This window comes from Notamacropus eugenii, chromosome 1 (assembly GCF_028372415.1).
Source record: "Notamacropus eugenii isolate mMacEug1 chromosome 1, mMacEug1.pri_v2, whole genome shotgun sequence".
NCBI classification, from domain to species: Eukaryota; Metazoa; Chordata; class Mammalia; order Diprotodontia; family Macropodidae; genus Notamacropus; species Notamacropus eugenii.
In genome coordinates, this window is record NC_092872.1 from 580277677 (window position 1) to 580304738 (window position 27062).

The 27062-nt window shown below is 37.2% G+C and overlaps 1 protein-coding gene across 1 annotated transcript in view; it reads right to left on the reverse strand.

Moving 5' to 3' along the window:
• Positions 1 to 27062, reverse strand: part of TMX4 (thioredoxin related transmembrane protein 4) — a 110451-nt gene that overhangs the window by 61174 nt on the left and 22215 nt on the right. The window contains exon 2 of the mRNA XM_072634429.1: positions 19726 to 19841. Within this exon, the coding sequence (XP_072490530.1) occupies positions 19726 to 19841 (116 nt within the window). The remainder of the gene's footprint in view (positions 1 to 19725; positions 19842 to 27062) is intronic.

The following is a 27062-nucleotide window of genomic DNA, read 5'->3' on the forward strand; positions in this document are numbered from 1 at the left end:
GACCATCAAGGATCCTTTTACCAATGCAGACCAACAATGCAACTTATAAGTCTTACTGAGTTTGGAGGGCACAGACTTGTGCAGACAGATAATAAATATTAGAAGTGAGACTTGAACTCAGGTCTTTCTGACTCTATGGCTAGATCTCTATCAACTAAGTAATGTAACTTAGATCCCTGCAACAGGAACACATTATATGGGAATTCTCCCTCAATGGACTCATTCTGCAAGATTATACCAGTGGAGCACAAGCTGGAATAGCTTCTAGTTCCAGAGTGGTGATAAATTGAATGTTTCTTTTCTGAGGACTCATTACCATGTTATGCACAAAGTTATTTTTGGGTCACAGCAACTCGTTAAAATTATTTTGAAGGTGATTAGAGGTACTGTCATTTATGTCAATGAAGGAAGGACCCATTTCTTTGAAGTATTTAAGCACTTCCTATCATCATCTCATTCAAAGCCTTAACAGACACTATGGAAGGAACCTTAGCAACCACACAATCTAATGAGTACATGTCCAAGAATACTCTGTACCAATAATAAATGGTTAATTTAGCCACTGATCACCCATTAACGAGAGGAAACTCACTACCTCCCTGGAAGGAGCCTGGCCCATTGTTGGATACTTCTAATTGTTAGGAAATTTTCCCTTACGCGTACTCTGAATCTACCTCTCTCAAACTTCTATTTATTGTTCCTAGCCATCTTTTTGGTTCAAGCAGAGCAGGTTTATTCAATAAACATTCTCTAAGAGTCTATCACTGAACCTTCCTCTCTGGGTTTACATCATCTGTAAAATGTGCAGCTGACCTAAATGATCTTTAAGAGGCCTTACAGTTCGAGTTTCATGATGGTATGATCCTATAATCCAGAGATGTGCTGGTATGTATTTAACAACCAGCTGGGGTGGGGATGGTGGAGAATATGTATGAATACATTTTTAAGGTTAATCTATATTTTTTCCATGACTTTCTTAGGTCTACTCTAGACAATAATTACTTATGTTGAGCAGTCACAGCACATATGTAGATCTGGTGGAGAGAATAAGGAGGGGCAGTCAGATATGTATAAGTACCAAGAGAGAGCAGGGTCACAAAAACCTCTTAGAGAAAAGAGAGTATCAAGGAGAAGAAAGTGTTTGACAGTGTCAAAAACTGCATGCAGAGAGGTTGAGGATGAAACTGAAAAAAAAAAGCCACTAGATTGGGAATAGAGATCATGAGCAACTTTGGAGAAAGTAGTTTCAGTTGAAAGTAGACTGCACAGAGTTAAGACAAGAATGAGGAATGGAAGTGGGGGTACCAATCTGAGAAGGTTTTCTTAAGGAGTTTAGGCACAAAAGGGACGCTAGATATAATATGATGGGATAATCAGATTAAAATCAGTGAGAGCTGTTTTCAGGACAAGAGAGACACATGTTTATAGGTACCAGATAAACAGCCAGTGGAGAGTGAGTGACTAAGATGAATTAGAGGGCAGAGGGCAATCTGACGAAGAAGGTGGCAAGGAATGGGACCGTGTATGTATGCAGAGGGGTTTACCTTGGCAAGGAGAGGGGCCAACTCTTCATGGGAGACACAAGTGATTGAGGAGATGGTGGTAGAAGGCACATCAGTGAGATGAGATGAGAAAGATGGGAAAAGAGGAAGCTCTCTGCAAATGGCCTCCATTTTTTTCCTTGAATTACGTGGCAATGCTCTCAGATGAGAAGGCTGGGAGAAGAGTAGGGAGGGCAAGTTAGGAGGGATAAAAAGGTTTAGAAAAATGGCTGTGGTGAGTGAATCGATTAGGGAGGCATACATAAAAGGGTTGTCTCGCATAAGGAAAGGGCCAACTGAGAGTATGTAACATAAATCTGTAGTCGACTACAACAGTACAGCTTCGTAATTTTCTCCAGTTCATTCAGAAGCATGTAAATAGGATGGAAAGCAGGGAGTGGTGGAAGTAATTAATCCAAGGGTAGGGCTTGGAAGGGCATGATCCACTGATCAATCAAGGAGGCAAGTGACAGAACAGAACTGAAGTGAGATTCACCATGGGCTCAAAATAGGGAAGAGAATAGAGTGTGGCCAGTGCAGGATGATGGACTGGTAAAGAACTCAGGGGTAAGGGACTGGAGATGATGGTCAAGATGAAGAACACAGTTAGAAAGAAGAGGGAAAATGGAATGATAAAAGATTATGATTAGATTAAGGAATTTCAGAGTTTAGGAACACGTAAATAGAATATCTGTGGGTGACGGTAAGATCTAGGGTATGATTATCTCTGTATGTATATGTAGGAGGGTTGAAGAGTCATGGGAAATAAAAAAATTTAGGAACTGAGAAAGCAGGAAGTTTGAGGGAGTATCAGGATATATGCTGAAGCTCCCAAGTATGAGGGCAGGACTTGGGGAGGGAAAAAGAACATGAGCCAGGCAGTCACTAAACTTAATAAAGAAGAAAGAAGTGTGTCCTGGGGGGCTGATAGGTACACAGCTACTAGGATTTCAATTGAGTGATATATATGGATAGAATGAACTTCAAAGATTCAAAACCTTTCCCATTTGGGTCTAACTTTGTCTTTTCCAGGCACATTACACGTTCCTCATTTTCTGGCATCTGAGATTCTAACCAAGCTGGTGTATTAATTTCCAAGTCTGGAGTGCACTCCCCTCTCACCTCTGATTATCTGGATCTGTATCTTCCTTCACAGCTCAGCCCAAGTGTCACCTGCTCTGTGAGGCCTTTCCCTGATTGATGTCTGTATACTTTGTATTTGTTTCTTTGTATATGTCAGAGGCAGGACTTAAACAGAAACTTTCTTGATTTTGAAGACTCCTCTCTACCCTCTATACTAATGAAATGACAGTTGCAAAGCCTACACTATCTCTACCTTAATTATGTCTACGTGGTCTCCTGTATCCCACCATGACAGTGAAGTAGTGATTGTCTCTGTATCCCTCCCCCCCCAAAAAAAACCAACACAACTATTGGCATTAAGAAAAAAAATCAGATCTACAAATTTTACTGGTATAAGAAACACCTAGTCAGGAAAATTCCTCTGCCAGTGTAGATTTGTAACTGCACATTTGCAGCTGCCTCAAGTCCAAAGAAATGAAATAACTTGCCCATGGTTATTTAGTCAATATATATCGGAGGCAGAGCTTAAACCAGGTATTTCTGATTTTGAGGCCAACTCCCTATCCAATAGGTCCAATGTGCCTGACTCAACATGTTGACTGATAGAGGAGATAGATAAACTGTATATCATTATGGCCTAGAATGATCTAGAAAAGTTTCATGGAGGAAGATGGGCTTGAAGGAAAAGAATAATTTGGATCATAATAAAAATCTTATTAAGTGCAGGGTGTTAAGTAACTAAGAATAAAAAAACTATAAGAAAATGTCTAAGGACAGCAATAACAATAGTTTAACATATAAATTGAGGAGAAAGTGCCTCTAGGCATAGAGAAATATATTCACACTTCTTTTAACTATTTCATGTATTTAGATATGAACCCTAGAAATACTATATGAGACTATTATCAGCTAGTACACCAATAGGCATCTATTAAGTGCCTGCTATGTGACAGGCACTAGAGATAAGAAAGGCAAAAAACAAACCCTGTCCTTGAGGAATTCACAATCCACTGGGGGAGACAACATGCAAACCATTATGTATATACAAGTTATATAGAGGATAAATAGAAAATATGTTGGCAGAGGGAAGCCACTAGGATTAAGAGGGGTTAGGAAACCTTGTAGAAGGCAGGATTTTAGCTAGGATTTAAAAGAAGCCAGGGAAGCTGTCACGGAGAAATGGGCGGTGGAGAGAACATTCCAGGCACAGAGAACAGGCAGTTAAAATGCCAAGAGTTGGGAGATGGATTCTCTTACACAAGGAATAGCAAAGAGACCAGTGTCCCTCTATTTAAGAGTACACAAAGTGGGGGCTGGGGAAAAGACATAAGAAGATTATAAAGTGTTAGAAAAAAATTTATTTATGTGTACTTGCAAAAAAATTAAATGTGAAAAAAAAAGACTGGAAAGGCAGGTGGGGTTTAGATTATGAAAAGTCTTTGAAAGCTAGATAGAGGATTTTACATTTATTTAATCCTGGAAGTAAGAGGGAATCACTGGTGTTTACTGAGTAGGGTGGTGACATAGTTGGACCTCAGCCTTTGGTGGCTGAGTGGAGGTAGATTGTGGCAGGCAGACCAACTACCAGGTTATTGCAATAGTACAGGAGTAGGGAGATCTAAGAGTCTGCACCAGGATGGTGGCAGTATCACAGGAAAGATGAAAGCACATTTGAAAGACGTTATAAAGGTAAAATTGACAAGCCTTGGCAGCAGATTAGATATAGAGAGTGAGAAACAGACATCAAGGATGACACCTAGGTTGCAAGTCTGCGTGACCACAAAGATGGAGGTGCTCTTGACAGTAACAGGGAAGTATAGAAGGAGGAAGGTTTGGAAGAAAAAGATAATGAGTTCAGTTTTGGACAGGTTGATCAGTATACAGTTGATAATGGAATCCATGAGAGTTGATGAGATCGCCAAGTGAAATATTATAGAGGAAGAGAAGAAGGCCTTAGGATAGAACCCTGTGGGACACCCATGGCTACAAGGGGTGACCTGAATGAAGATCCAGCAAAGGAAACTGAGGAGTGTTCCGATAACTAGAAAAGGAGAATGAGAAGAGAGGGGTATCCCAAAAACCTAAAGAGAAGAGAATATCAAGGAGAAAAAAGTGAACAAATGTAAAAGGCTACAGAGTTAAAGAAGGATGAGGACTGAGAAAAGGCCACTGGATCTGGCAATTAAAAGAGCACTGGTAACTTTGGAGAGATCAGCTTCAGCTGAATGAAGAGGTGGGAAGCCTGATTATAGAGAATTAAGAAAATGAGAGCAAAGTTATGAAGTAAGAAGAGTGCATTAGAAAGTGGGGGCATCTATTATAGAAACCTCCCTCAAGAAATTTAGTCCCAAGAGGCAGAAGAGATACAAGATGATAGTGGGGTGGAAGTTGGGGGGTTTTCAGGGTGGAGCATGTTTGTGGGTAGTAGGGAAGCAGCCAGAAGACAGGAAGAGATACAAGAATAGTGACAGAGTGGGGATGCTGAGGAGGCAATCTGCTGGAGCAGACAGGATGGGATGGGATCACTGGGCAGGTGGAGGGGTTTGCCAACTGTTCTTTGTATTTATAAGAACAAGGGGAAAACTACATGTCAATAATTCTTAAAATGTCAAAGCACTGAGCTTACAGAATTTCAAAGTAATAGTAACATTCTTAGTAGATCCACGTTTTATATTTAAGATCAGCTCACTTACAGATAAGAGCTCACAGTCATGCTGAAGCATACTAGTGATATTAAGTAAATACTAAAACAAATCAATAAGGCTCTCAAAACCAGCTCAAGCAATCCTTTGGATTATTATATACTAGTAAGTCCATTTATGAACTGATGTTGGAAATTTAAATCAGGATAAATGTCAACCATGAGAGAATGAAAGGTAATGCCAAGCATATTGTATTTCTTTGGTCAGTTCTAATAATGTATTCTACACCCTTTAATATTTGACCCAAAAAGTGTCCAGAGAGCAGTTACATTCTGAGAATAAAATTAAAGTGCTAACCACTCTAAAAAAGAGAAAGTATTATTTGAAATTGTAGCTTTTGGGTTTTAAAAGGAATTATATGAGGCCTGAGTAGAGACAATAAGTCACCTTCAAAAAACAAAGAGCTTAATGTGTGTTTTGATATAGAAAGCTTATATATATACACACACTTAGGTAAGTCCAAGATTTACAGAGAAGCTCACTCAGAAATTGTAAAGGACAGTCTTCCATTTCTTATGTCCTAATGAGTTAAGAGGCAGATGACAAAAGGTGGGTGGGAGAAGAAAAGAGAGGAATGGGGAGTGAAGAAAAGGGAGAGTGGGAGGGAAAAAATGAGAAGGAAACATGAGGAAAGCAGAATTGAAAAGCAAACTAGAGGGGAGATATTTGTAGGGGGAGAAAGAGAGAACGAGAGAGAGAGAGAAGGGGGGGGAGAGAGAGAGGGAGATGGAGGGGGGGAGAGAGAAGAAAAGAGAGAGGAGGAGAGAAAGAAAGAGGGAAGGAGAGAGAGGGAGAGACAGAGAGAGATGGAGGGAGGGGGAGACAGAGGAAAGGAAAGTGAGGAAGAAAGAAAGGGAGGGAGAAGAGAGAGAAATGTGTGAAATATAGCCATCATACTCCCAGGAAATCCACTCATTTTTGACTCTTACACCTCCTTTACCTCTCACAACATATCAGTTACTAAGTTTTTTAAATTCAAATTCCTTATCATTTATAGCTCAGAATTCTTATCTTTGTTCCAGATTCAGCTCAGGTACTATCTCCTCTATGAAGACTTTGATGATTCAAGGAAACTAGTGATTCTACAAATCAGAAGCAAGGGGAGGAACCTGGAAGTCTCCCTTTAGAATGGCACAGAGCTATATGAGCTAGTAGTAGGATGACTACACTAGAAAGGGAGAACGTCCATATGTTATTATAGATCCTCAGTAGCTCATCTGCCCCCAATACCTGGAGGTCTTCCTTTAGGTCTCATTACGGGTTATATTGTTGAATGGTAGTAGCTGATTCAGATCTCATATCATGTTCTTTAGTATGATAGTGTTTAGTATGAATACTCCTGAGAGAAATGATCATTTCTCTCTTGTTTTAATAACTAATCATTGAATTAGGACCATAATTTTTCCCCTTTTGTAATTCCTCATTCAGAAATCAGTCCCTATAGGTTATTCAGGCAGCCTTTGAAGTGCAGGGCTGGTACTGAGAAGGAAAACTCCTATCTGTTCAAAAGGTAAACAAATTTTAGTTAGGGGAATTGATGGATTCTGGCCCACTGTTTAACTCAAGTCTGGAAAAACGTGAATTTTCCCCTTTGGTCAGATGGGTGATATGGGTACAGATAAGTCTCTTTCACCAAGAGTGAGTGATCCGAGTCACACTCCAGACACTCAGTAGAATAGGTTCACCTCTCATTATAATATCATTCTCTCATTCATTGTTAACCAATCAAAGCTGACAGCTACCCTCAGGATCACCCACCCTTCCAAAGGCACGTAAGTGTTGAGTGGGGTTCTATGAGTAGGTCTTTGGCATTCAAGAGTGTCACTGACCCCTTTTATTAATTGTTTCCATCATGATTAAGAAAATGATTATGGCCCTGAAATTATGCCTCTTGAACTTTTTAAACATCACACGCTTACTTATATAGCTTCTCCGAATATCAGGTTCTTGAACTACCTGATGACCACACCAAAACCCACCCCCTTGCTACTGGCTAATATTTTCTTTAGTTCTCTATCTTAAGTTCTCTATTCTAAGGGAATCAAAGAATATGCTCTGTTCATAATTTAAGAGAAATACACAATATATTTAATTAATTAATAAATTAGCTTTAAGTCCTCATCTAATCTGTAAATAAATCAGAAAAATCTATTTTTCCATACTCTTCTCCTCTCCCCAAATGTTTACACTTAAATAAATACCAATGCTGTTGGCTATGTAGTTTATTTACAGTTCAGCCATCAACACAAAGACAAATTATTTAAATATTTCAATAACATATTAGCTGGGAGAAAGCTTGCAGCTGGAAGCATCTATATCAGTTTCATCTAATGATTTCTCCACAGATACTGGAACTACTTACTGTCTCATCATTCTCCTCTCTCAGGATGGCAAAGTAAGCAGTTAATTCTTTTTTAGTGCCTTTTGACTGTTCTTTAGTGTTTGCCTTTTTAAAGTTTCTCAGTACCAGGACTGGAATTTGAAAGTTTCCACACAGCTCTTGTATTTTTATCAGGAATGCTCTGAAGTCCTGTTTCACTAAAGGTCCATTTTCTGCCATAGGATTATATTCAGTTCCATTAAGTAAATTATTCTTCATTGTAAGTCTCTATCCTTTGTCTTCTGGAATATCAGGTTCCAAATTCTCATCTCCTTTAGAGTGGTGGCTACTAAATTAGCTTTTCTTTCCTGATGCCCTTCAGTGAATGGGCAAGTCAGAGAACCATAATGCATGTCTCTAAAGTCTTCTTGCCTAAGACTTCATACTCTTTAGCAGTACTTTCCTCCAACAGTAACATTGCGCCCACATGAATCAACAAAACTAGGTAGTAGTTATCAGATGTGATAAATCTTGGGGGCAGGGGGGCGGCTGTCTGTCACCTTGTGGATACATGCAGCTCCTCTCTATCATTAATAATTCAACAAATAGCTTTCCCATTATCCCTGATCAAGGATTCTTCAACCACAAGTACTAATTTCTTCTTCATCTTACACAAACTTTGGAATCTTTCATCAGTAACACCTGTGGAATAGTTGTTTTGAAAAAAGATCTTGGGGTTGTAGTGGACTGCTTGCTTAATGATACTGAGCAGTGCAATGCTGCAGCCACAAGAGCTAATGCAATATTGAGCTGTTTTACGAAAAGTATAGCTCCCAAGAAGAGGGAGGAAATAATCCCACTGTACTTTGTCTTGCTACTAACTGGAATATTGTTTGCAATTCAGGACACCAGAGTTTAAGTAGTACATAGACAACATGGAAAGCATCCAGAAGAGGTCTCACAAAGGACTGAGACCATATCACATGGATCTGTTGAAGGAACTGGGGATGTTTAACACAGAATAGACAAAGACTTAAAGGATATAGGATAACCATTCTCACTTATATGAAGAGCACCAAGGAGGAACTACTACATTTTGTTTGGTCCTTTTTGGCCCCAGAGGGAAGAACCAGGAACAAAGAATGGAAGCTGTACAAAGGCCAATGTAGGTTTGGAACAAACTTCCTAAAAAATAGTGCAGTGCCAAAGTGGAATGAGCTATCTTGACAAGAAGTGGATTCCATCTTCTTGAAGATCTTAAGTGAAGGCTGGTTGGCCACATCTTAGGTATGTTGTAGTGTCAGTTTCTTGTTACATAGAGATTGGATGACCACTAACATGATTTCAAATTCTAAAATTGTTATTGTTCATTATTGACAAGCAGATGGTTCTTTATAAAAGTATCTAATCCTGGACCCATTTGGGAAGAGCTTCCTATCTGTTGCTTAATCCCAAGTACTCATTGGTCCTTCTTCCCCTTCTCTGCATCACATTCTCCAATCCTCCAAATTGCTGATATAGTCCAGGTTTCATTTCTGCCTTTTTGCTTTTCTCCTTTGTTTCATTTTATTTTTAAATAAATACTTCTAAATAACTTGGAATGTGGAAGACTCTCAAGCCCCATTACCTCAAATATCATTTAAAAAAACCACCCAACTATTCTGCATTTTGAGCTTAGAAAACACTTAGCTGAGACCAAAATACAAACACCACAAACTCTAGGCACGCTCCTGAAAATTTTTCTCTGCTTTCTCCTCAGTCCTTGATGTTTTTGTTAGTAACTTCCTAATCTGAGTTATCACTCTCCTTTTCACCCTGTTAACATCTTGATAGCTGACTCCAGCTTCCCTTCCCTCCTGTCTTCTCCTTCTGTCTTTCTTTTTAATGCCTTCAAGTCCTTCTCCTTCTGGTCAATTCTTTTTTCTAATCTCAATCCTTCCAGTCCCTTTTTTTTCTGTCATTATTCTTCTACTCTCCTTCTTTATCTGTTGACCTCATTCATCTGCATTTCTTCCTCCTCAAATCCTTCAAGTCTCAAAAGAATGGGTTAGTTTTTCTCCCTTCAGTTTCTCTTACAATCCATCAGGTAGAGAGGCCTCCTTCAGAATCTATGATGAATCAATTTTTCATACAATTGTAAAGTGATTTTTCTTACTTATTAAACTAAATAAACTCCAGTTGTTCCCTTTGGCCTTCGGGATCACATATAAACTTCTCTGTTTGTTATTCAAAGTCCTTCATACCTGACTTCTTTCTCCTTTTCTAGTTTTCTCACACATTACTTTCTTCTTACACTTGGTGGTCCAGATGTACTGGCCTGTTGCTGTGCCTTACACATGAGGCTCCACCCCCTGTCAAGGCCCTGTGCCTGGAATGCTCTTTCTTCTTGCCTTTTGAAATCTCTGGTTTCCTTAAAGATCCACTTCAAGTGTCACCTTCTCCAAAGATTTCCCATTTACTCCCAGCTCCTAGTACTTTCTCATCCAAAGTTATCTTGTGTGTTTTGTACATATCTTCTAATATAATCTATATGTATATGTTGTCTTCACCTTCAGAAGGAGGCAGGGGAGGTTTAGTACATGGTGTTTCATACTTGTTCCTCTAACTGTTGCTTCTCTTTTTAAATTCTGCAGCTCTCTTTATCCTCTGTATACTTTTTGAAAGAAACCTCTTAGTGATCTTTCTATACTTATTTTGTTGTTGTTGCTTTAACCCCATATTTTTTTTCTAGTTTTGTGTTTAGGGAGAAATAGCACGTCTGGTATGAGGGCTTGCTGAGCATTTCTGAAGGTTCTCATCTACCTTTGGTGTACACTTTTCACCAACTCTGACCTGTGTCTCCAAGAAGCTTGGCTGAAGAGTGGCCACATCCCAATAAACCACCTTGGCAGATGGGCTAAACCAGGTTGAGTAACCAACAGGTCTCAATCCATCACTGAGTTAGGAGGATATGTATACCAAATATGTGAAAAATTCCCTGATGGAATGGATGGATGAGAACAATTTATTCCAACAGACAAGAAGGCAGCTGAGGCTTGCACTGTGGAGCACTTACAGCTTGGTCAGACATAGAAGACACCAAGGTCATCCACTGTATCCTAGGCCACTGTCAGCTGTCCTGACATTGGTCTTGCCACTGTACTTTGATGATTCTGGGAGAGAGAGTGAGGCTGATGACTTTGCATGACTGCCTCATTTAACTTCAATTCATGCACAAATCATAGATTTAGAGATGGAAAGGATCTTGGAGGTCACAGACTCCAGCCCCTTTATTAAAGAGATAAGCTGATTGAGGAATCTCCTCTCTTCTTTTTTCTTGACCCTTCTTCTTGAGCTGTACTCAGTGTGCTCTTTTGAGCCTAGACCTTTTCTTCCTCCACCTTGAGTCCCTCTCCCTTCTCCTCTTTCATATTCCCTGCATGTCTTTCCAAATTTGCCTTACTAATATTCAATCTTTGGCCTTCTTCATAACTTCAATACCTGAAAAGTGATCACTATTTTTTCTGCTTCCAATACTTATTAGTTGTGTGATTATACATAATTCACTTACCCTTTCTAACTGTGGGCAACTCTTTGAGACTATAAGGTATAGCTGAGTTGTCATCTGTGTTGATGCAAGGAGTTCCTAACCACCAAAATTATACCAAGTTACATTTGAAAAGTACTGCTACCTCCTTGAAACATAAAAATATATATATATATATATATATATATATATATATATATATATATATATATATATATATATATATATATATATATATATATACACCTAAATTATTTCATTTGGTCCTCACAATGGCACTGTGAGTCAGGAAAGGCATGTATTGTTATCCTCAATTGGCAGATGAAGAAATTGAAGCAGAGAGATTAAGGAACATACCAAAGACATTAGCTAGCTAATGGCAAAATAAGCAGTGGGTATTCAGTCTTTTGAGCCCTACCACTCAATGCTGTGTTCCTTCTACCATGTCACATTACCATAAGCTTTGCCTGCCTACAGATTTTTCTGAGAACTTTAAGGAATGGTCTGAAAATTTCAGTGTAAAGAACCAAGTTCTCCTTCCTGAGGTGGCTGTAAAAAATAATTCTCAATCCTGACTTTGGCAAGATTCTTAATTTAACCTCTAAACTTCTGAGATAAGTAAGAACAGTATGCTGCCATTATAGGAACAGCTGGCATTCTTTGTCCTTGGGAGTCAAGTTCATATGCATAAAACAGAAAATTCAGGTCTGTTCTCATTAAAATTAATTGCCAGAAATAAGCTTAATTGAAACATCATCTGTTATGCATAATATTTGCCACATAAAGGAAATGTACACAGATCTACAGTTCAGTCGAGTAAAACCATTTCCTTATGGCTGAGTTGTATTGTCATTGGATCTTGTCCTTATCCTGAGATTATATACTGTAGCTATCTTTGCAATGTGTCTTCCCTTTTAAAATCTTTTTTTTGTTTCAAGTTCTACTGTTTTCTGTTCCAAAATATCAACAAGATTTTTCTGTATTAAATTAGAAAAGTTATGACAGAAATGTTTAAATTGTAGGCCCAATTCAATCATAACCACCATCAAAATTCTGTTTCTCTCTTTATAAACTTCATTTACACAAAAAAGGAATGTCCTCCCTTAAAAGCAATGAAAGCATTGCTATAGTTAGGCAACTATAATAAAGGAGAAAATTAATGAAAACAATTAACAGAAATTTTTCATAGAATACCTTCCTGGAAAGTTTTTAAATGTAAGAATATATATTATTTTAATAATTTTCTACCACTCATTTTAGGTCCTATAAGTACCTAATCATCAACCAATTCCTTGAACTTTAACATCAAAACAATAACCAAACCCTGGCATTTGATTTGAAAATTCAGAATTGAAATTTAATTATTTATAAAACTTTGAATTGAGTCCATTTATCCTTAATGGTCCTTAGGTCTAAAATGGTAGCTAATATGATGATCATTTAGCATCAATTCAACACCACTGAAGGAAGGTTGGTATTCTCATTCATTCAATTGTCATTCATTTTTTAAAAATAATTTTTAAATTCATTGTGAATGCACAGCATATTTAACTTCCAGCATGTTTTCTTCCACCAAAATCATACTATATGGTATGATGTCTCATAGTAATGTGGAAGTGACACTAAAATCTCAAAGTCTATGGCATTAATGGACCAGCTCTGAGAAATTCTAAGTTGAAAAGCCTTGGAGAGTGCAGACTTCATAACAGATGGTGTCTGTTTCTTGGAGAAAAGCTCAGTGAATTCAGATAAGCTCATCACCAGAGTTGGTAACCAACTGGTGAATGGTTTTGGGTCACAGTCGCATGAAATGGGGTGTTAAAACGTGTCTGGAAGACCCAAGTTTGAACCCTGGCTCAGACACTTAATGCCCATGGGTTCCTGGACAAATCACTGAACCTCCTTGGTTCTCAATTTCCTTACTTGAAAAATGATTGCAATAATATCACCTACTTTACAGGGTCAAATGAGACTGTGTGTCTGTACACATACATACTCAGAAGCATATGTAGCTTTGGAAATAATAAAGTTTTATAGAGCTGGAGGCAGTTGGGTGGTACAACAGAGTACTGGAGTTAGGAAGATCTTTATTCAAATTCAGCCTCCGATATTTAATAGTTGGGGAGCCCTAAACAAGCCACGTCACCTCTGTTTGCTTCAGTTTCCTCATCTGTAAAATGGGGATAATACTAGCACCTACCTCCCAGGGTTGCTGGGAGGAATAATATTTCAAGATGTTTAGCACAGTGCCTGGTTACATATAAATGTAAGCTATAATTATCATAAGTGCTAGCTATCATGCTATTACACAATCACCATAGAAAAAGACAAAAAGTGCATCTATGGAGGATACCGACATAGAAGCATTTACAGATTCTTTAAGCATATTTTTGTATTATTTAGCCAGTATTAAAATCTGTCCTTATTCCCAAATGATTGGAAGTGAGGAAAGAACAAGAAAGAAGAAAAACTTGCATGTCAGAAGAAAGGGGAATAATCTCAGTGGCTTAGGAAAGGTAGCTAGGGATTAAAAATTTGCAGTAACCAATTCAAAAAATGGATGATGAGAAATCCAAATCAGGAAACAATGGAATTCTTCCTGTCTTCAGGTTTGCAAACTTGGCATCCCCTCTGATTCCCCATCCTCACTCACTCATCTATCCAAAATGCTGCCAAATATTGCCACCTCTGCCATTGTAACATCTTTCACACAGGAGCTCTCAGTCTCCTTGCATAACCAGCCCCTTGGGTCAGGCACTTTGCAGCACTGAATGTGCTACTGAAGAGCCTTGCTGCCTCAAGTCTCTCCACACTTCAATCCAACCTCCACAAATCTGCCCAAGTGATTTTCTTCAAGCACAGGTGTGACCATTTCATTCCTACTCAAGAGCTCCAGGGGCTTCCCATTGCCTTTAGGATCAAATATAAATTCCTCCTTCTCAAGCGGGTCACTACTTTTTGCCCTTTCTCCATCCTACTGTTCAGTCAAATTGGCCTTCTCTGTTCCTCACACATAGTATTCCATTTGCCATTTCTGCGCCTTTGCCATGGCGCTCCTCTATGCAGCCAAGCACTGCCTTCTCACTTAGACCTGACAGAATCCTTCACTTTCTTCATACAAAGCCTTTCCTGCTCCCCTAACTGCTAGTGCCCTCTCCCAAGCTACCTTATCCCTCATTTATTCTATATTTACTTATTCACAGGAATTGAACTAGACCTATAATTTCATCATTATTTAGGATACTCCTTGGTCACTCCTTTTACCAATGCAGATTAATACTTTGCCTGAAATGTATAATCTTAAGAAAACTGCCTAGAGCACTGAGAGATTGAAAGACTTGCTCAGGAAGACCCACATAGCATATGTCAGATGTGAGAGTGAAGCCAGGTCTTCTAGGCACAGAGGGTAGATAGCTCTCTAATCACTTTGTCATACTCATATATGAACATGTTCCTTCCATGCAAACTTCTTGGGAGACAGAATTATTTAATTTTTGGTTTTCTGAGCACCAGTACGTAGCTCAGGACTTAAGGGCAGCTAGATGGCTCACTGGATAGAGTGCTGAGTCTAGAGTAAGGAAGACCTGAGTTCAAATATGGTTTTGAGACACACAGACAAGCTGTGTTACACTGAGCAAGTCACTTAACTTCTGTTTATCTTAATCCACTCCAGAATCAACATGACTTAATCCAAACAAGTGAATGACTGAACAACAACATAGCTTAGGGACTGACAAGTAGTAGGCATTTAATAAATACATATTGATTGAATAAACTGAATATAATTTAACTGCAAAGATGATATTATATAGAAACAAATATATATTGATTCCTATAATAGTTATATCATAACTATACTATAAATTATAATGTATATTTATTCCTTTATCGCATACAATATATATTAATATATCTGTATTTATGATACAGAATAACCAGCTTTGCATTTAAATGTATATTTAAACATAGATGCTTATTCATATACTAGAGTATATATCAGAGATGCCAAACATGTGGCCTATAATACTACAAAGTGCTACCAGAATAACATGTAACTGGGAAATATTTTAATAAAATATAGAGAAATACAATAGAACATAGAGAATGTTAAGGTAGAGTTTTCCAAGTCAATACAAAGCCTGTAGAGATGCTTACAGATGGTTCAGTGGTCCCCATGTCTACTTTAGCTTGACACCACCAGTGCATACATATACTACATATTATACTAGCTACTATATAAACCATAATATTGCATACACACACACACACACACACACACACACACACACACACACACACACGAATACTATACTAAAATGGGTAAATTCTGTAAAGCATTCAGCAAGACTTCTTTTGTTTTTTCAGTCATTTGGACTCTTTGCGACCTCATCTGCGGCTTAGTGAAGCTACCAGAATTGTTTGCCATTTGCTTCTCCAATTCCTTTTACAGATGAGGAAACTGAGACAAACAACATTAAGTGACTTACCCAGGGTCACACAGCTAGTAAGGGTCTGAGGCCAGATTTTATCCACTGCACCACCTAGCTACCCTCAGCAAAACTATTCAAACTAAATCAGTAAGCATTTTAACAATCTAGGATTTAAAAGAAGAGTAGGGTGAGCATAACAAAAATTATGTTGGAAAACAAGGTTCATGAGAAATAAATGAGAACAGAGACTGACAAACCAACAGAGAAACCTCATGTTTACTTTTTTCAAGAAGAAAGTTAGGAACATGGTGAACAATGAATAAATCACAAAATTTAAAAGTGACCACATCTCGGATTGAAAATGATTAAAGGATGAGGGAGTCCTATCGGCACCAAGTACCTGTGTATAATCAGACTTATTAGAGCAAAGATTCATATCAATGTCAAATTAAAGAACAAAATGGAAGAAACTTACAGCATGTAGTCAAAGCAACTCTAGTCTAACCTATTTAAACAGCTATTAATGTGGGAAAATGGGAAACAGATAAAAGATGGATATCAAGATAGAATGTCACCATTTTAATGGAAGTTTAAGCAAGGTAAATTAACCTCAAAGATGATATATAAATATTGCATCAATGTGTAATCATTTGATCTCCTTACCAAATAGCTATTTCAACTTAAACTGGAGGAAAAAATAAATTTTCAGACACTGAGAGCCCTAATTAAGCCAGAACATTTCCAAAAGTACTTAAGAGTACTAGATGAGTAATGTGAATGAAAAAGATCAGGTCTTCAACTTTCCTACAATGAACTATTTTCTCCATTACTCAGTGCTCCATTTTCCTCCTTTTGACACCAAATAAAACAAGTAATTTTTCTTGCATGAAAAAGTCTTTCAAGTCCTTGAAGATGGCCATCATATCCCTCCTGAACCTTCTCTACTCTGGGCTAAAAGATCCCTAGTTTCTTCAACTAATCCTCACATGGCAAGAACTTCTCTGCAGGCTCTTCAAGCTTATTAATGCCCTTCCTAAACTGTACTGTCCAGAACTAATAATTATATTCAAGATACACTGTAATCAGAGCAAAGAATACAATAGAACAATCACCTTCTTATTCTCAGAAGCTAGGCCTCTCTTAAAAGCAGCCTAAGGTTGAATCAGCTCTTCAGGTTAGCATATCACACTGCTGCTTCACACTGATTTTTGTAGTGTGCTACAAATCCAGATCTTTTTTCAGACAAACTGCTGTCTAATTATGCTTCCAGTCTCCTTGTACTTAGGTTCCTGGAACCTACATGTAAGACTTGAAACATATTCCTATTAAGATCCATCTCATTAAGATTTAAACCAGTTTTCTGGCTTATCAAGATCTTGAACCACAACACTGTAATCCAGCATGTAAACTATCTCACCCAGCCTTATGTCATCCAAACACTGGAAAACAATGTAATCTGTGCCTTTATCCAAGTCACTGATAAGGTACTAACCAGCAGAGGCCAAACACAGGTACCTTAATGCCAAAGGTACCAATCATGACTTTCTTTTTCCATGTAACTCTTGTGCAACATAATCTCCTGAAAATTCCTGAGATAGATAAGTTCTCTTTTTGCTAGAGGCTTTCCTCTAGATGTTATGTTATTGTGTATATAACAAAGGAGCTGTGGAACATGAGATTTGTCCATCAACTACTCACTCTCATTGCATGATTTGCCCTGTCTCCCTTTCTAGGCATGGGATCTCTGATATTATATATGCATACGAAAACATACTTATATATATATGTATATATATATATACACACACACACAAAAGCCTTTGTACATGTACACATGCATAATATGCATAAGTATATGTCTACAATATATAGGCAGTTACAGTGAATAGAGCACTGGACCTGGAGTAAGGATGACTCATCTTCCTGAATTCAAACCCAGCCTCAGACATTTATGGATTGAGTGACCCTGGGCAAGTCATTTCACTTTGCTTGCCTCAGTTTCCTCATCTGTAAAATGAGGTGGAGAAGGAAGTGACAAATCACTCCAGTATCTTCGCCAAGAGAACCCCAAAAGGGATCACAGAGAGTTGGACATGATTAGAACAACTGAATAACCACAATGAAATACTTCAATATACACCTATGCATATACAGTTACACATATCCTACATACAACATACATAGTAATGTATAGTATTAGAATTTTCCAGACTGAGTCTTCTTGGGGGAATTGTATTGCCTTTCTGCTGAATCAAATGTCTAAGCAAGATAATAGATTTTCTCCATCAGGCAAAAGAAGAGTAAAATTCAATAATTAATTAGAATTACTAGGGCTAAAGCAAAGAGCATAGTTCAATCACTAAGAAATCTCCAGGGGTTCTGGAAACTCAAGCATGTTCAGAGTGAAGCCATTAGGTGCATTCAAGGCCTATTCTGTTGGCTATTTTAAAACCATAACTAAATGTTAAAAAGGGGAATAAAGATTTTAAAAGCTATTAAGATGACTATTAATACCTTAGTAAGTCAGTCTCTCAATGTGATTAACCTAAAACAAAACAAAACAAACCAGGGAATAACTTAAGTACTTAAAGAATCTTTCTGATCTAGCCTTGAGAAAGAAAACAGGAAAGATTCTTATTATAAAAGAAATTTATTCATTCTAATTCCTAATTCAGAGTTTTGTTTATAGCAATGTACTTCCATTTAAAGGTAATATAAGAACCATTTTTAAAAACCAATAACATAATGGATCATTAATTGGAAGCAGAAAATTCTAACAGTCCATCCAAACATTCTCATACATTCTTGAAATGTTAACTTATTAATTCAAAGTTAAGTTTTAAATTATTTCAAAACAATGAGAAACTTAATGCTTCTTACCTTTATAAGTTGTCACTATCACCAATCTGTTCTGAAGGGCAAACTCAATTTGTTTTGTTCTAAAACATTTGCTTCTTTGCTATTTTTAGTTGACATAATATACTATAAAAGTGAGTTTTTGTCAATCCATTTATTATTTGTTTTAAACATTTGTCAATGATCATTTTTTTCACTTAGCACAATTACACTAAGCTGGTAATAGTAAATAAAAATATACATACATTTGCATATTTAGTGTTTTCAATGTTCCTTCAGTTAATTTACTTTATTAACAAAAGTCATCTTAGTGTGCACACTGTGAAATTTGGGCTGAAATTCTAAATTTTGGATAGAAATAGTAGATTCAATTACATTTTAAAGTTATGAATGTTTCCATTAAGAATTCTTCAATTTATTTCTCCTATCATGATGCGAACTCAAGAGCTATTTATTCAAACGACTGAAATTTAAACAAACCAGTTAAACTTCTAAGTATTTTGTAGCATATAATATGTTCTGGCTGCCCATTAACTGAGGACATTCACACATAATTTCACTGGGCTGAAAATGAGAAACACTTTAAATACAGGTTTTTAGCAAATGTAAGAATATGACTGCAAACTGAGATACTCATCAATACCAAATGATGCCCTGGATCTGTATCTTATATCCAAATCAAGCACAATCAACCACCCTCCTACATGCTCAAAGGCAGCTATAAACTTTCCTTCTTTTTAAAAAGCAGAGCAGCAGAAACAATTTCCATTCAAAGGCCTCTATGACAGGGACAAAGGCTGGCCAACTGCAGAAGTTTTTAATGAAAACATCCTTGCTTAGATTTATTACACATTTCAGGTCTAACTTGCACTACTTTTTTTTTAAATTGCCAACTGAATTAATGACTGGGGTTTTTAAATGAAGATCTTCCAAAATCTGCTCCTTTAGCTTATTATAGTTTCAACAGCAAGTCGATATCTATTCTTTCTTTTTTCAGAAGGTCCCAGCAGGTCCAACAGAACTTAGAAATCAAATTAATAAGAAAAAAAATCAAAGATTTAAATTCTTTCAGAAACTTGGAAATTATCTTGTAGGGTTAATATAAATTACATAATATTGAAGCTACATTTCTTAAATTACAGAATGCTATTCTTATTATACAATGAGCGAATAGTTAACTTAGGGCATCTTGCCAACATTTAAAAGTCTATTCATTGAGAGTTCTCTCTTTAAAAATATACCATTCAAAATTCATCATGCAGAGTACCTGGTTCTTGAGTGACATCCACCTTTCCCACATTGACATCAAGTTTTTCACCATTTTTGGCAAAAGTCTCCCATTCTGATTCAGTCTGCAGGCAGGCTGGACACCATGGAGCATAACTACAAAGGGAAGGATATTTCATCAGTACACAATGAAAATGCACCTGGAAAAAAATAATAACATGCAAGGCAATTTATATTTATTAAAAATGCATACAAAAGGAAAATATAAAAACAAAACTTTTGGAGACAGAAAAATAGGAACACAGACTTGTCTATCTGCTAGGATAGTCACACAGAATATTTGCTCATGGCCAGGTTTTTGGGAAACGAAGAACCTTACCATGCTTTCTTTGGTGAACTCAGCTTTGTCAAAGTGAAAACACGGTATATAAGTAATCCAATTGATCTGATATGACTCCACTGTCAGAGGAACTGTGTTCAAATCCTAACTGAAATATACTACCTTTATGATCTCTGGCGTTTCCCTTCTCATCTTTAAAATGATGCTCAGATCCTTTTATATTGTAGACAATATAAAATATTTGAGAATCTACCTGCCAAGACAAACCTAAGAACTATATGAACACAACCACACATTTCACACAAATAAAGTCAGATCTAAACAAATGGAAAGATAGCTACCGATCACAGATAGGCCTACCTAATAATATAATAAAAATAGCAATTCCACCTAAATTAATTTACTTATTCGGTGTCATACCAATAAAACTACCAAAAAAATTTTTATAGACGCAGAAAAAATAATAACAAAATTCAACTGGAAGAACAAAAGGTCAAAAATATCAAGGACAGGGGTGGGGAACCTGGGGCCTCAAGGCCACATGTGGCATTCTAGGTGCTTGGGTGCACTCTTCTGAATGAGTCTAAATTTTACAGAACAAATCCTTTTATTAAAGGGATTTGTTTTGTGAAGTTTGGATTCCGTCAAAGGCCACACGTGAGGACCTAGAGGGCCACATGTGGCCTCAAGGTTGCAGGTTCTCTATCCCTGAAAGGAAATTAATGGAAAAAAAATGAAAAGGAAGGTAGCCTATATCTACCAGATCTAAAACTATACTATGAAGAAGTAATCATCAAAATTTTTTGGTACTTGCTAAAAAATAAGAGTGGCAGATCAGTGGAATAGAGGTATGTAAGACACAGTAGTAAATGACTACAGTTTGATAAACTCAAGGACTCCCACTTCTAGGATAAGAACTCATTGTATGACAAAAACCGTGGGGGAAATTGGAAAATAGTATGGCAGAAACTAGGCACAGATCAATATCTCTCACCATATACCAAGATAAGGTCAAAATGGATACAGGATTTAGACATAAAGGGTGATACCATAAGCAAATTAGGAGAACAAGGAATAATTTACCTGTCAGATCTATGGAGAAGGGAAGAATGTGTGACCAAGCAGGAGGTGGGGAACATTATGAAATGGAAACTGGATAATTCTGATTACATTAAATTAAAAAGGTTCTGCCAAACAAAACCAACGTAAACAAGATTAGAAGGAAAGCAGATGATGGGATTTTCTTTCTGATAAAGGCCTCATTTCTCACATACAGAGAATAGAGCCAAATTTATAAGAATATGTCACTCCCCAATTGATAAATGATCAAAGGATATGTACAGGCAGTATCCAGACAAAGAAACCAAAACTATCTATAGTCATAGGAAAAAATGCTCTAAATCACTATTGATTAGAGAAATGCAAATTAAAACAACTCTGAGACACCTATCAGATTGGCTAATATCACAGAAAAGGAAAATGATAAATGTTGGAGATGATGTAAGAAAATTGGGACACTAATGTATTGTTAGAGAAGTTGTGAACTGATCCAACCATCTGGAGAGCAACTTGAAACTATGCCCAAAGGGCAATCAAACTGTGCATTCGCTTTGATCCAACAATACCACTGCAAGGTCTCTATTTCAAAGAGATCATAAAAAGGGGAGAAGAACCTACATATACAAAAATATTTGTAACAACTTTTTTTTGTGATGGCCAAGAATTGGGAAATAAGAGGATGCCCATCAACTGGGGAATGGCTAAACAAGTTGTGATATATGAATGTAATGGAATATTATTGTGTTATAAGAAATAATGAGCAGGTGGATTTCAGAAAAACCTAGACCTGATGGTGAATGAAGCGACCAGAATGAGGAGAACATTGTATATAGTAACAGTGACACTATGTGATGATCAGCTATGACTGACTTAGCTCTTCTCAGCAATACAAGAATCCAAGACAATTCCAAGACTCATGATAGAAAATAATACATATATACACACACATATATACATATATACACACATATATACATATATATACACATGCATACACACACACACACACACACACACACACACACATATATCTCCAGAGAAAGAACTATGGAGTCTGAATGCTGATAGAAGCAAACCATTTTCATTTCACCAAGGTGAAAATATGTTTAACATAATAAACTATGGTTAACATAATTGCACATGTATAACCTATCTCATATTGCTTGCCTTCTTGGGGAAGCGAAATGAGAAGGAGTGAGGAAAGTTTGGAACTCAAAATCTTATAAAAATGAATGTTGAAAACTACCTTTACATGTAATTGGAAAAAATAAATGTTCAAAAAAAAAGAGCCTAGCCTAGAAGAGACTCTGACATCCTACCTGGTTTTATGACCCTATAAGAATCAAATGGTATTATTTTAGTCACTTCACAGGAGAAGATAAAAGAGACCTGACAATTTTCAGGGTGCCACATATCCCTGACTCATTTACCCTGAACTAAGTAAGGGAAGTTAGTTCAGTTGCAAAATTACTGTTCCTGCAAGTCTAGACCTGTATAGATCAAAGTGATACCACCCAGGTTTGCCTGAGAATAGGACTTGACCTTCTGGACCATGATAGGACTATGGTCAAGGCTGGTACTTACCTAACGAACTGGTTTTAAAAATGTACTTGCTTAGAATCTTATAAATCTAATCAAAAAGGCTTTAAACTAAAAAAGGGGGAAGAAAGAAAACTGCCTATTGTATAACAATCAAGCTAAACGCTGCAGATAGTAGCCACAAGACTTCCAGAAATTCACATGAGACCAAGTCAAAGTAAGTAGACAACAATAAAATAATGAGACCCATGATTGGAATATGGCATGGAAGGGTATGCCTTATTCTAAAGGATTGGAAGGGGATAGGAGGGGGGTTAAGCACCACATTTTCAACAGATATACGTATGTGAGGAAATAAAGGAACCAGAGCAGATAAGCATGGTGAAGAATATTTGAGAGAAGAAAGATTAGAATTATTTCTGTTAATGTATACTGTGGATGATAAGACTTAAACAGAGGAGTACGGAGGAAACATCAAAGTCGCAGGAAGAAAACATGAAATTGAAGTGATAGGGAACTTCACTTAAACATATCTCCTGGAGTAGAATCTATGCCCAAATCTGAGAGGCTAATAATTTCTTAAGTTGATTTAATAATGATGCTTTTACCTTTCAAAAGATGGACAACTTGAATCTCACCAGTGAGGGAGAGAGAGGCACCACTGTGACACTGTGACAGAGGGGTGAGCCTTAACTCTCAGTGCTCCCAGACACCTCTCTAAACTCTGTTATATAGTTGTCCTTCCACATAACTGAAAGGAATGTGCAAGCCAGGTGTTTTCTATACTGATGAACAGTTCCAGACCAGACCAAACAAGGAGGAACAGATTGCTGGAGCGCAGTGTCCATCTTAGAACAAAGTAAAGAAAGTCGTATCAAATATGATAAGAACTATGGATTTTTTTTTAGTTTCGAAGATTTCCTAAAAGGATCTTAGGAACTAAAATTCTACAAAGGAAGTCAGTCCAAAATAACTGGGAAAAATCTCAAAAATGAAAATCTGAAGATACAGAAGAGAAAAAATTAAGAAGAGGAATGAAGAGAAGGGGGACTCTTTAAAGAGATGAATGTGAATACACAGGGGGAACTCATAAATCAATTTAGATTTTTAAAAACATGCAGAAGATAGGACAGGGAAACAATTAATACAAATAAGTTCTTACAGTCATATCTGGAATGCAAAAATACTGAATGAATTAAAATTGGCAAGGAAAGCTGGAGATTTTTATTGTTGCTTCTTTTTAAAATAAAAATAAAAGTAAGGACAGAATGGCATCTAGGGGTAGATGGCATGAAAATGGGTGAAGAGGAGAAAGAGCTGTTCAGCCCTTATTTTGTTCTCTCAAAGAGGATGATATTTAGAACGGAAAGGACGGGGAGGAAAAAAGAATTGAAAATCAGAATTTGAAACTCAAAATAATGAAGAAGATACTAAGAGAGCACCTAGGTGCCCTTGATGAACTCAGGTGCCCAGCCCTGATGGAATACATCTTAGAGTTTTGAAAAAAATGGACAGGGATGACGCCCCAACTATTAACAATAATCTTTGAAGGATCATGGAGAACTGAAGAGCAATCATATCATTACATGATAAATAGCTTGCTTTTCAGAAAAAAAGGTTAACTAAACAAGTATATATGAAGCCATGATGCTTTCTCTAGGTGCCACGTTCTGGAATTTCCTCTACTCTGCCACCCTAAGGCACTTCTGTTCCCTCTCCTACCCATCCCCCTTCTCTGCTTTCAGCTTCCTTCCATGCTGTCTTCTTCCCTAAGAATGTTAATTGCTTGGAGGTCAAGGACCATCTTCCTATCTGAATTTGTATTCCCAGTATTTAGCACAATGCCAGACAGATAGTAATAGCTTAATAAATGTTTACTGACTGACTGTCTGTCTACTATGTGTCAGGCACTCAGCCAAGTGGTGAAGATTCAAAGAAAGGCAGAAATGGTCGCAAGGAGCTTACAATCTACTGGGAAAGACAATATGCAAGATATGCAAACAAACAAGATATATACACAGGATATATTGGAAATAATCCAACCTGGAAGGAAATAACATTAAGGAGAGAGGAGAATGGAATCTTCAAACTATAGGCTGAAAATCTTGACTGCTTTCAGATAAAATTCTAAAATATATCACTAAAGAGATGGTATGTGAACATCTAGAAGAAGCTGTGGCTACAAGGAGCTGGCATGGCTTCATGACAAACAGATCTGGACAGACTAGCTTCATTTCTATTTTTGACAGATCTGTCAGTCTGGTAGATGAGATAGGTTGTAGATATAATTTATGAAGATTCTAGTGAAGCCTTTTAAAGTCTCTCTTACTATTCTTAAGGGAAAAAATGGAGAAAAATGATCCCATGTCAACTTAGGAGGAAGCCTTTAGTGGAAAATTGTAGCGATCTGTGCTTGGCCCTAAGCTGTGAGACATTTTTATCAGTAACCGGGAAAAGGCATAGATGTACCACACATAAGAAACAGAGTTGGAAAGGATAGCTAACATGTTGGCAGAGAGAGACTGAATCAAAACAAAATCTGGACCATACAGAACTTGACTTGACTATACTAATGAAAAAGATGACAATCCACAAATACTTTACAAGTACTTGTTGACAGTGTGCCATAAGAAAATATAACAGCAAAGAAGCAAACATCTTAGAAAAAAATTGAGAGAGCCTCTCAGGATAGGTTGATGATAATGAAAACTTTAAAAAGCAAAAAGTATCAAATTCTTCAGTGTTTTGGAATAATTAAAACTTAATCTTCAAATAACTGAACATTTCAAAAATGTCTAGATGACAGAATTTTCTGCTTCTAATTAATGATTATACTGTCTTTTTAATGGTACATACATTAACTTTGAATAACAAACATAAAGAAATAAGTGCAAATTTTTTAGCTTGTGATTAAAAAAAATCAACTTCACATATATAAGATGGGGGATATGTTACAGAAATTCATATCAAAAAAGCTACTGGACTGTGGGTTTCATGAGTGAAAGGCAGGGTATACCAGCTCCTAAAACTGTAGTTTCACATCAACCTCCAAGATGGATTTAAAAACTTGGGAATTCAATGAACCTGCAACTGGGAGAGACTGAAGCTTCTATTGAAAGGAAGATTCTGCAATGTTTCTTCCCTTAAGAACCACTAGAGGATGCTGGGAAGATGGGGCAGAGTAGGTCAGAAAATTCCAAGCTCTCCATATTTCCCCCACAAACAGCGGCTCAGGGTGAATATAGAGTGGTAAAAATAAGAGTAGGGGAAGAACCAGTCCTCCTGGGACAAACAGAGAAGATCTGAAGAAAAATCACAGGATGAAGTCTGGTCCCTGTGGAGTGTAAACATGGCTAGTTCCACTTAAACTGGGATCAGCTAGGTTGGAAAGCAATCTTAGCCCCAGCCATAGGAACTTTTACCCCCAGGACAGTGAAGGGAGTTTGGCATCTCAGCCAGGGAAGATGGAAGGAATCTCTGCTGAAAATTCTAGACCAGGCTGTGCTGTGGAGATGTGGTGGAGGGCAAGAAGGAACCAGCACATAGCCAGTTGGGGCAGCGACTCCACTGGCTCTGGGTACCTGGAGGAGGCTGGAAGTTTTGTTTATGGTTCCAAGCCAGAGGGGAGAACTGAAGAAGGATCTGAGGCACCATTCCCCATCCCCAGGACCAGAGGTGATTACAAAACTAAGTTGCTACAAATAAACTTTCTAAAAATGAACAGGCAAAGGACAAAGAATAAACCACACAGAGTTACTATGGGGACAGAGAAGATGGGGGTCTGTCTTTAAAGGAGGATAATGAAGCAAAGGAACCTTTTTCTATGCCAAAGTGTAATGTCAAATGGTCACCTGCCTAAAAAGAATTCATAGAAGAACTTAAAAAAGACTTTAAAAATCAAATGAGAGAGATTGAGAAAAAGCTTAAAAACAAAATAAGAACAATCCAAGAGAAAAAAAAAGATTATGAAAACTAAACAATTACAAAAGGAGATCCAGAATCTTAATGAAGAAAATGATTCCTGGAAAATCAGAATTGGGCAAGGGGAAACCAGCAAAGTTATAAGAAATCAAGCAGTACTAAAATATAAAGAATGAAAAAAGAAGAGAATGTGAAACATATCACAAGAAAAACAACTGATCTGGAGAACAGCTCAAGAAGAGAAAACATAATAATCGGACTACCTGAAAGCTAAGGTTAAAAAAATAATAATACTCTTGATACAACAATTCAAGAAATAATTAAAGAAAATTATCATGAAGCATTAGAATAAGAAAGCAAAGTAAACACAGAAAAAATCCATGGATCACCATCTGAAAGAAATCCTACAAGGAAAACTCACAGGAATATCATAGTTAAATTCCAAAATCCCTAGCTCAAGGATATTAAGAGCGACAGGAAAAAAAGACAATTTAAGTATGGCAGTGCCACAATCAGAA